This window comes from Mesitornis unicolor, unplaced genomic scaffold (assembly GCF_000695765.1).
Source record: "Mesitornis unicolor isolate BGI_N332 unplaced genomic scaffold, ASM69576v1 scaffold40107, whole genome shotgun sequence".
NCBI lineage: Eukaryota > Metazoa > Chordata > Aves > Mesitornithiformes > Mesitornithidae > Mesitornis > Mesitornis unicolor.
Genome location: NW_010197843.1, coordinates 75,144 through 86,787, shown reverse-complemented (window position 1 = coordinate 86,787; position 11,644 = coordinate 75,144). Strand labels below are relative to the sequence as shown.

At 38.4% G+C, this 11,644-nt stretch overlaps 2 protein-coding genes across 2 annotated transcripts in view; one reads left to right on the top strand and one right to left on the bottom strand.

Moving 5' to 3' along the window:
- The first annotated feature begins 672 nt into the window (after positions 1 to 672).
- Positions 673 to 8,426, top strand: MED4 (mediator complex subunit 4). The gene is made up of 7 exons (XM_010188933.1): positions 673 to 698; positions 1,950 to 2,016; positions 2,378 to 2,548; positions 2,920 to 2,977; positions 3,920 to 4,006; positions 4,793 to 4,924; positions 7,821 to 8,426. Exons 1-7 carry the CDS (start codon positions 673 to 675, stop codon positions 7,991 to 7,993), a joined length of 714 nt encoding a protein of 237 aa, XP_010187235.1. The 3' UTR covers positions 7,994 to 8,426.
- Positions 8,427 to 11,170: 2,744 nt separating this feature from the next.
- The window catches only part of NUDT15 (nudix (nucleoside diphosphate linked moiety X)-type motif 15), an 806-nt gene continuing 332 nt past the window's right edge, over positions 11,171 to 11,644 (bottom strand). The window contains exons 2-3 of the mRNA XM_010188932.1: positions 11,513 to 11,642; positions 11,171 to 11,316 (exon numbers count right to left, since the gene is read on the bottom strand). Of these exons, the coding sequence (XP_010187234.1) occupies positions 11,171 to 11,316; positions 11,513 to 11,642 (276 nt within the window). The remainder of the gene's footprint in view (positions 11,317 to 11,512; positions 11,643 to 11,644) is intronic.

The window sequence follows — 11,644 nt, the reverse complement described above, 5'->3', positions numbered from 1 at the left end:
ACTTACCTTTCTTGGTTGACACCTGCATTGCCTGCAAAATGCATGCACATCCCCCGATTTTAGACTTTTTATTAGTCACTTAATATTACACTTGAGTCAGAAATTTGTAGGTGATGTTGCATGACTTAAACCGTTCTGGTCATTGCCTGTATCAGTGTTAAGCTCACTCAGTAGGCTGCAGAGCTTGTCTTTGGAGTGATATAAATGCTCACTTGGTCCATGTTCCTGAGGCTGGACTGGGAACCCTCTCCCAAGCTGTGCACCATTTGTGGAGGCCTGGCTGGCAGTGCAGTTAAACTGATTCCTAATTATTTTCATCCTCTTGAGGAGAACAGGAGCTTAGGAAAACTTTTTCAGAGGTATTAACCTATATTATCTGTGGCTGGCTCACTTGATATAATTACCACTGATAGGACAAGGAAAATATATTGGTCAATTGCTCTTGTTCCTGGTTAGAGTTTATTTTAAATTTTAGGTTTTATTGTGATGTATAGGTTGCTGGAGAACAAATATTTTTTAAAAAGAAAGAAAGAAAGAAAAAGACTTGGTCTTTATCTGAACTTGTTTTTCTTTTATAATTCTTGGGACTAAGATTCTACCATAATGAATCCAGAGCAGACCTCAGCAGTGCTTAGTGAATCTTCCTGTTTATCAGCAAAGAGTTGCAGCACCATGGAGCTAGAACTAGGCCTTTCACAGTCATGATGCAGGTTTGGTGGTAGGGGCAGAAATTAAGCAACATATCTAATCTGTAGCCCTTGTATAGTTTGAATCTGTGTCTATGCATTATCTGGCTAATGAAAGACAGAATTACAACCCTCCGTGACATCAGCCTTGATGGCAGTAGTTGACCTACTTACAACTGGTTTTATTTGCCCCTGCTTGATGTTGGTCAGGTATAATAAAGCTTTAGTGATAATGACAAGTTATTTGTTTTCTAATTGTTTTAAATTATTTTAGTGTTCAGGAGTGACCAAGAGACACACACCAAGATGCTAGTTAGAGCTTTACTGGTGAGGGATTTTTTCAGACATTTTGAAGAGTACCTGTTTTCATTTTAGGGTTTTGGCCCCACCGCTCTATAAGTCATACATCCCACTTGTGCTGCACTGGACCAAGAAAAGAATCAGTACTGTTCCAAGGATGGTGTCTTCAGATAGACAGTTACTCGTGTACCATTGAGTTGCCATCCATAACTTTAGAAGCCAAATAAGTTTGCTGAATTTATAGAAAATGCCTTCTTGCATCATGTTCTTGTTGTTTAGTGGGTTCCCTCTGAGGTTCTTGATGGCTTTTCAGAATGGTGGTAAATGGGTACCTGGAAGTGTGATCAAGAGGTTTGTTGGAGAAGCACTTTTAACCTAGCACCAGAATATTAATAGTTCTTTGGTGTTTGTATTTGATACACAATTAATATACCATTGTGGAAATACTTGTTATAAAAGTAGTTTCACAACAAACTTTTTAGATGTTTGAAAGAGTAGACCTTATTGCTCTAAATCCAACTGTGAAACTTGCTCTGTTGGGGAAAAAATGGAGGAAAAGTAGAGAACTAAAATAGTGAATACAACTTTCATGCCCTCTTGCAACAAATGAAGGCAGTAGAAGTAGGATATGAATACATTTCATTGTGCTGTTTCTTCTCTGAGCTTCTGTTTATGTCTTATGTTATTTGGCAGGAACTTAGCACATTTCATGAGTACAAATACACATGAGCACTTCATGAGCTCGGAGAACAAAGACGGAAACGTTCTCCAATCATGAGACTGTTCACAGAATTACTCTTGGTTGAGAAATCCCTGCCAACACTGTACTATAAAACTACAAAATACTGAAGTCCGTGAATACTTTTGTAATTACATCAATACTCTTGACAATCTTGGGATGACTTAATGTGATTTACAAATAATGCCCTAGAAAATTGCACAAACGCAGAGTTTTCCTTTCAGGGAACTAATTGAAATTTTGGCGATTTCAAGAAACCAGAAGCTTCCACAACCAGGAGAGGAAAGCCAGGTAAGCTGACTTTCTAAACTGTATTTCTTCGGGTAAGCACAATGCTCTACTTCAGTTTTTTCCCTTTTTTTCTTTCTTTCACTTTTTGTCCTTGCCTGTACTCAGGCTAATGGTGATGGTGAGGTTTTGGGCTCACTACAAAGGCATTCTTGGTCCTCATGTGGTTGGTTAGTTGGTTTGGTTGTTCATTTGTTGTATGCTTCATAGGCTGTTTCTGCAAACAGAGGAACAAGTTCTGTTTCATTTTTTCATGCAAACTGAAGTACTGCTATGGATGTCAGTTGCTCTTTTTTGCAGCACAATTGAGGGTGTGTTGTTACTGTGGCTAAACTAAAAGTTCTGCAAAACTCTTGTTCAATAGATCCTGGATCTGCTGATTCAGAGAGATGGAGAGTTTCAAGAGCTAATGAAGTTGGCAGTTGATCAGGGGAAAATCCATCATGAAATGCAGCTTTTAGAAAAGGTAGTAGAAAAGAGGGATAATGATATTCAGCAGCTGCAGAAACAACTAAAGGAAGCAGAGCACATACTGGTAAGTTCATAATGATGTGTTTGCTTTTGAGCATTTACTTGTGAAAAAGGTGGTTCTGGAGAAAGCAGTGTTATGTTAGTTTGAGAGGATTTAAATATTTAAAACTTCATAAGTGCATAGTTGTTTGGGGTTTTTTCAGTAGTCAAATATGGTTTAGTTATCATGGTATTCAGATTTGTTTTATAATGCTAATTTTCTTCCAAACCTACCATATTTCTGTGTATTTTGAAAATGTTCACTGAATAGTTTCCTCTCTTAAAATGCAATTAAAATGCAGGGGTTTATTCACAGAGCCAACATTATGTAGAAGTTTACAAATTAAAGATGCATTGACGTGTGGTTTAGTTAGTTTGTTTGTTTTTTACAACTAGGCAACAGCTGTTTATCAAGCAAAGGAAAAACTGAAATCAATTGAAAAGGCAAGAAAAGGTGAGTATCCATGATTCTACACACTACGTAAATGCAGTTGTAAAGAAAGTTGCTAGTGAGTTCAAGTTAGGGTTCTTTATTTTTTTTATTTCTACCACCACAGATTTTTGGATGCTTTATGTGTATACAAACTTCCATTTCATTATGAATGTATGACTTCTTCCTTAGAATAAAGGCAGGAGGGGATTATTTGTTGTGGTAAACATATCTTAATTTTCAAGTTAAATTCAAATGTCTCAATGCTCTTCTTGGACTGACTGCAGTATATCTGATTTCCTAAGTGTTTCGCCAGATTGCCTCAGTAGGTCTACTGGGGAAAGTGTGAGAATGTGTGCATGTGGATTGTATTTGAAAGACTGACCAGCTGGTGAATACTGGTTTGTATTTGTAGCAATCCCTGCCACTCTGTGACACTTACCAAGCTAAACTGACTTTATTTTTTTGTGGGAGGCATTTTCTTGGTATTTTTTACAGTCTTATAATTTTGTTATACCTCTTTCACCTAAAAAATAAAGAAATTTCATAAAGATTATATTACTGTAATACACGTACATATTTAGGAGGGCTGCTCCATGTATGCTCTAAAATTAACAAACAAACAAAATCTTTAATATAGGGAATTTCATAATACAGTAGGTGCTGAAGTTGTCTTATAAGTTGTGCTTGTAAAGTACACTGCTTAAGAGATTGATTTGTGTTTTTCACAAGGTTGAAAAACTGTTGCAATTGAAGTTGTGCTGAACTCACAGCTGTAAAATCAGTTCACTGTAAAGCTCGTCCTTGCATAGTTTGAGTCCTCTAAGCAGTCATTACATTTGAAGCATGCTCTTAATGTTTGACAAAATTATGTTCTCAGTCTTTTAGATATTGATGTCCAATATTTTGAAATAATGAATGATGCTGTCACTTGAGAATATAGTAATTTTTCTTCCATTCTTCCAGGTGCCATTTCCTCTGAAGAAATAATTAAATATGCCCATAGGATCAGTGCTAGCAACGCTGTTTGTGCCCCTCTGACATGGGTACCAGGTAACATGCTTGACAACAGATTATTTTTGTTTTTAATAAATAAGCATAATAATATAGTTTATAATAAAGCATGGTCAGTATTTGGTTTTACAGTGCTTTTATACAGTGAAAAACACTGGGATTTATTAGAGTAATGTTGTTTTCAGCTGTTATATCTCATATTTTCAACAAAAATGGATATCTGAAGTCCTGTAGACTTCACGTACATCTTCAAAAGGCTATGAAACTGCGTGCTTCCATTAACTGACTGGCCCCCTCTGTTCTCCTTTTCTTGCTTCCCCCCCGAATGTTGGCCCCAATTATAAATTAGAACCAAGTATGTTAAAGGCTTTTCCATGTGCTTAGTTGTGTTCTGTCCTGCTCTTATAATATTCTTTTTGGAGGATGTTAGTGGAGTCAGAAGCAGGGCTTTCATTATGTCTGGTTTCAATTTTGGGAACTGTCCTCCTTGTCCAAAATGAGAATGTGTTTTTTCAAAGTCCTGTCCTTGCTGTTTAGCTGTAAAGTAGCAGGGAGAGCTAAGATACCTTCTAAACATGTGGGGGTTATTTTGTTTGTTTTGGTTTGTTTTTTCTGATGCACTTTTTTTGCCAAGTCTGAGTGAACAAAGAAAGCCTAAGTGAAAGACACAGACTTGGATTTTAACCAAACAGGTGTGGTGCTCATTGCTGATCCAAGCAATGAGAGTATGGGTCAGGAAACTAGGCACTGAAGAAAAAGTTAATGTTTGCAAGACAATTGTTAAATATTTTAAAACATTCCTTTGCTTTTTTTTTTTCTTAAAAGGGGACCCACGTAGGCCATATCCTACAGATCTGGAAATGAGGAGTGGTCTCTTGGGTCAGATGAACAACCCATCCACCAACGGAGTTAATGGACACTTACCAGGGGATGCACTCGCAGCGGGCAGACTGCCAGGTAAGAGAAACTCAGTTTTGTTTTGCTTTTCTTTATTCCTTGTGAAGTCATGGCAATTACACATTTCCCTTAGCAAAGGCAAATCAGAGTTAAAATAATGAAAATTGCGGCTAATGTTGTTCTCTAGCAGTGAAGATCTAGTAAGTGAAGTTAACGATTAGAAATTGCATAGTTTTATTTTATTTCATGCCAAATCACACTGCAAACAGTACAACTAAGTCAATATAAACAACTAACGCTTCAATTCACTTATTTCAAATTGCTGTAAATTAAATGATAGCAAATCATATGAGAAGCATTTTCAAAGCAGACTTCTCTTAGCAGTGATGACAGAAACTGTGGAATTGTGAAAGCTGTGTTTTGAAGAAAATAAGTTTATTGGCATCCCCTACTTCCTTTAAGTCTATGCTCTATAGCAAGACTGTTTGCTTAGAAGTTCTGGATTGAAAAGACACTGCAAAGGACAGCTGGTGAGGTAGTATCTTGAGTGTAGGAATCGAGCTATAATCCCTTAATTGTTTAGTGAAATGGGCACCTCCTTTGACTTTAGCAAGATTCATTTATGCTAAAAAAGAATTTAGCAGTAAATTGCAGTAACTAAGTCAAGAATTCAGTGGTTTTGTATGTCTGCAGCATTAAACTACCATGGTTAGACTAAATTGTGGAAAAAAATCTTAGTTTGGGTTCATAGGAAATCTGTAATGGTTCTTGCCTGTCTGTCAAGCCACTTGCAGTGTTAAAGAAAACTTGTTTTCAAAAACTATACTGAATATATTAAAAAATCTGTATTGCAACTCCATTGGAGAAATAGTAAAATTGGATTTTGTGTTTCTGATCATCTGTCTAATCCTATTGTCACTGCTTAGGAAGTGACTTAAAAATTCTGCATTGTCTCGTTTTATAAACCTCTGCCTTGTATAAAATGGGTCAGTGAGCTGAACAAGAGTGAAACTGATGTCTGTCCATAGCAACCCACCAGGGAAATGCTGGGGATGGGGCCCATGTATATCTTCTGTTCTTTTGAAATATGATCAGAGAAGATGTTAAGGTTGTGTTTGCCTCATGGAGTTTCAGCATTTATTTGCACAAGTTTTTGTAGAGCCCATTCTGGCTGGCTCCTCTGCCTTAAGGGATGCAGATTTGCTCTTTTTACTTTTGAGTGCTGTCTCTATAAGAACTGAAAGCCCACTCTTTAGGACTTTCTTGAGGCTGTAAAATGTGGGATTGAAACTCTTCAAGTAAAATTATTAATTGAATCTGGGTCTCCTCTGTCTCGGGAAATTCTCTTATTACTGGACTCAGGTAAGAGGGGAAACCTCAAAACTTCATTTAAAAGAAAGTAGAGGCTGCCTCAGCATTTTGTATAGAGATCCTGAATCTGTTGGTATGTGGAGGCATGTCCTGAGAATGCTAATTATGGAATCTAGTCCTTTTAGAGACTTCTGCAGAGAAACATCCAGTTACTGAGTTCTTACTGAATCTTACCACTGGGCTGCTTGGTAGCCTCAAAACTTTGAGGCTGCTTAGCACACACCTTCAACTTGGTTTGATAGCTGACAGGTTCCAGTATTGGAGCATGGCTACAGGATGTAAAACACTGACTTAGATTCTCAGCTGGCTCAAATAGAGTTGATTAACTTCACAGCTGGAATGAGATCACCTGGTATTATTGTTGGTCTTCCTAAAGTGGGCACAGAACTGGTGTAAAGGCCACATTACATCCTCACATCTGCTGGTGAGTTGGATTTGTACAGCTAGGTAATGCATCTGGTATTAGGGAACTGTGGCTGTAGTTCGTATCTCAGGTGTCTGCAGACTTAAAGATCAGGAGCTGCTGTGTGTGTGGAGTCTGTGCTTCTGAGTTAGGCAGCACCTGAGTGAGAGTACGTCTACCATATATGACCCCCTGCTTAGATAGTGCCCTCTCTTTCTGTACTCAAAGTCCCATGTGGGTGGGCTTTTGTTCACCTCTGACTCTGCCTAATTATTTTAAATTCTTGCTATAAGAAGGATATAGCTGGTTTCTTCTATGGGATAGACTTAGCTACAGTGCCTGGTAATAAGTGGAGAAGAACTGAAGCACAGCAGTAGGAGCATAAATTAAAAGGAAGGGAACAGAAATGGCATATAGATGTGTACCGCAGCTTTGAAATGGGAGCCATTTTGGGGGTGGGGAAGGGAGAGATTAGGAAATGTTAGGGGTGGGTAGGTTGGTAGGGAATACAGTATGGGATGGCTTTGGAAGGAGGAGGGTAGGAGAAGAAACAGCCAGAGCTGAGCTAAGTCAGAGGCAACCGAGGCTGGCCTGGCTGGGGCACAGTGGGGCATTCCCACCTCTCAGGTATCTCTTGACTGTGGCCCTGGTTTTGTAGTAGGACACTCTCCTTTGCACTTGATGCACCATTTTTGCTGTTGGAAAAACAATAACCAAAGTGTTTCAGCCACATTTGGAAAAAACCTTTTACTCTGAATTTCTGTGGTCTACCTTAATTAAGTATTTTCTTTTTTTTTCTTTTTTTATCCAATGCTTTCATCTATTTTTGCATACTGACAAAGGGTGATCATTTTTATTATTGCCAGTGGTTGTGAATGTTAAGTCAGTTCAAACTGTGCTTTGAAGGTGAAATTCTCTGTATGAATACATATAGTTTTGAAGTGGAGTGATGAGAGATCAAGAGCCATGTATATAAATGGGCCTCTGGCAGAGTAGGCTTTTGCAGTGACAAGAGTGGCTCTATCATGATATTTTTTAGCTGTTACTAGAGGGTTTCTTCTGGCCAAAATTCAGGAAAGATTTTAAGATGTGTTTTAATTTTATATTTGAGTTCTGGGCGAGCTTTCTTGTTGAATTTGTTGATATACAAAGCTGATAGTTTGATTATGCCCCCTTTTCCAGATGTGCTCGCTCCTCAGTATCCTTGGCAGTCAAGTGATATGTCAATGAACATGCTACCTCCTAATCACAGTAATGACTTCATGTTGGAGCCTCCAGGACACAATAAAGAGAACGAAGATGATGTAGAAGTTATGTCAACAGACTCCTCGAGCAGCAGCAGTGACTCGGACTAGGTACAAGAGGGACAGTATCCCTAGTAGACCTTTCCTGTGGTGAAGGTAGGTTGGATGCTGTTCGTCGCAAACTGCAGTACCCTTTCATTACGCCGGCAGCCCTTTTTAGGGAGGAGATAACAGCTGGCTCAGAAATGCGGTGACTAATTTAAAACCACGGACTTCAGAAATATTTTTTCCATTACATGTTTAAATAAAATGGGAGCTTTCTGCTGGAGGAGATATGTCAAATTTCCAGTGATTATGTAAATGTGTATGTTTGCAAGAGACGTGTGTGTATGTATATATATATATATTTACTATGCATTAGATGACAAATGTTCCTGGGAAAAAAGGTGTAAGGGGAATCCCCTTGTATGTTTGTTAGTAACTTTAACTCTTTTGATGATAGCCTTTTTTATGGCACAGAAATTAGATATGAAATTTGTAATTTTGTTTCTTTTTTGTTATTGCCTAATCCAGGTTCTTGATCATTTATGTGCCAAGAACAAAAATACGGCAATAAGGTGTAAAAAAAAAAAAAAGTTTGTAATTATTGTAATATATAATGAATGCTTTGTCATAAATAAAATCAGCTTTGTTGTAACTTTGTTTCATTTTGCAAATTTAAATCTTAGATGAGTTACTTTGTAACTTCAGCGCTTAGCACATTTTGTCCCAGTATGTGGTTGAATTCTGATTGAGTTTCAGAAGTTTGTGCTCTATTTTCCTCTTTGCAAAATGCCAGGTGAATATTAGAAGCAGCTGAGCAGTCAGCAACTGAAAGTCTATCCTTTTCAGCCGAGCTTTATCAGGTACAGGTAACTGGGTAGACCCTGAGGCTGTAATGTAGAGTGCCCATTCACAACGCTTCACCAGTACTTTGGTTAGGCATCCTAGGACTCTGGAGATGACAGTTTTGGAGCATGCTACAGGTTCAGCTCCTTTCAGTACAAAGTGGTTACAGATGCTCTGTTCTTGTCATCTATAACATTTTCAGTCCTTTGAACCTGCTAATTTGTTTACTTCCCCAGTTGCATCTCCTGCCTCAGCTGTAATATTCTTTCATCTTTCCGAAGGCACTGCCCTTGGCTTTCGTCTCCTTGTTCTGTTTTGCTTAAGGAGTCATTTTATGACAGCTACGTTTCTCTCTGGTTTTCCATTTTGCAGATTCCTCATGGGAAGTATCTGACAAATCAGGTACTTCCTCAGTCTTTCAAATATTGCTGTCAGTAATGCTGCCACATATGACCATCATACATATAAATCCCGTAAGGATGTAGAACTGAAAAGGTTCTCCTCAGTCAGGTTCAATCACAGAAGATGGGGCACTGTTTTAAGAGAAATAGGGAATTTGGTTTTTGTCTCAGCTGTTCCTTTGCAAGTATTTTGATTTATAAAAATTTCACCTCTCTTTTGCAGTCTAAAGTTACTCATATACACATGTATTTTAACCTTTATTCAGTATCGTCTTTACTGATGGCAGTAATGCACTGCAGTCATTTTATCAGATCACTCAGAAAACATACAGAACCCCTGACATACGGTGTGTGTGCTTATTTCAGTAACTATTTGTATATTTACAACAGAATGACTACAATCATTAAAGGTAACAAAATATTTATTGCATGACAAACCATTTTACAGTGACCTCTGTTTTCACATCAGGCGCTGGATGTCTTCTAAAATTTAAACTTGTACTAAATCATTTCAATCACTATATTTCTTTTAAATTTCATTTTTTTTCTTTGGGACAGATGGGCAGGACATCTGTCATCTCTTTGTACAGCCTCTTTGTTGACAGCTGAATGGAATAATTTTCACTGTACATAAAGTTGCTTTCAAGAAGAAAATCTCCACTTTTGAATAGGAAAAAAGAGCTTTCCACAAAGACACAGTAGTAAAGGAATTTTCAATGGTATTTCCTATTTCAAAACTGCTCTACATTATCTTTCTTCACTTGAGAGAGAATATCTGTCCTAAGGGAAGTTGTGCCTAGTTAAACCTTTAAATTCTAAGCAGGAAGCTTGTGATTGTCAGTAGCATCCTTATACCTTGTACCACTCTTGTCTGCTTCTCAGCAAAAAAAGCCACCTCTGTTTAAGAAAATGCACGTGCAAAGCAAGGAAGAGCTTTAAACCCTTAAGCTCATTTATTTTCAGCACTGACAAGCCAGTCCATAATTTCAGACAATTTTAATCTTTCAATATTGTACTTATGTTACCTTTAATTTCCTTTAAATAAATCTCAGAACATTTTGTACAATGGGTTTACCTAAAGGAAACAGACAACCTGTGTTTTAAAAGAACCTTGAGAAAAAAAAAACAGCCTATAGTGATTTTGTAAAGTCATCCTAAAATTAATTGCTGATGTCCTAAAGACTGCATCTGGAAAAGAATCACATTTGGTTACAGAATTGAGGAAAAAAAAAAAAGAAAAAATAGAAAGTCATTATTTTTTTATATATCTTTGTGTACTGTGATTTCATTCACTACCAATTCAGCTGTCACATCAAACTGAAAATTAACAATCCTGCCAAATCTCAGCAGCCATACAGAATTGCACCCATCTGCAAAGAGAACTCTGTAATGGAAAAGGGTGGCAGAAGGGTCAAGGAATTTTCACTCCCTCCAAGCAGCCCCCGTGACCTTGTTCATGTTGATAATACCCTGATTTTCAAGTATGCTCTACTGTCTGCAGGAGAAAAAAGGCATCATGTGGAAAATGTGACTCCTGTTCATGATACTTTCTTCACTGAAGCTGTGAGACAAGGCTAAGTTTAAAAATTGGTCCAAGATTTATAATTAAAGAAAAGCAGCATGAAATACAGAGTTTTCCATAGGAAGCAGGACAGTGGTTTAAAAGTTTTTCTTGGGCCTGATGCTGCAACTGTTTCCAAGTGAGCTTGGAAGTTTTAAGCTACCTAAAACACTAACCAGATAATACACTGGGAGTTTTCTATAGAAGAAAATGTTAATTATTAACCACTATGTTAATTATTAACCACTAGAGCTAGGAATAGCTCTGGAATGAGAGACAACTATCATGAAATAGGGTAAAAGCACTGAAACATTTGGCATCTTTTTGACTTTGGGAAGAGTGACATTTTCACACTGGCAGAGAGAGCATGACAGATCCTTTTTTACACCAAAAAAGCCAGTCTGTCCTTGCATTTGTTACATAAAGTGCAATTATTTTTCACCCTAGTTGGTGACTCCCCGTGTACCCCTTCAGGTGATCCAGCTCTTCCGTGAAAGGATTGTAGCCTTGCTCTCTCAAGCAGCGCAAGGCCCAGAACAGTTGATCCGCTGGAGGAAATTCATCCCATTTCACCCATTCCCAACCTGTAGGGAGGGGAAAAAAAGAGTCGGAGTGTGAAATGAAGACACAACCCTGCCCCCGCAAGCCTGGTACAGACGCTGCTGCTGACGTATTCAAGCTCTGTGTTGCGTACACAGTTACTCTAAACGTATTACTTTACTCTTCTTGAATCTCGGCGCGGAAGAGCCACGCCGGGACACGCCCGCGCGCCGCCCTCACCCTCGTTCTTATCGGGCTCGCGGTTGCTCGGCTCCGCCCCCGGCTCCGCCTCGCCCTTCATCAGCACCGTGACGTAATGGTAGCGCGCGGCGGCGCAGACGGAGTTGACGGTGGAGGCGAAGCGCACGTTAC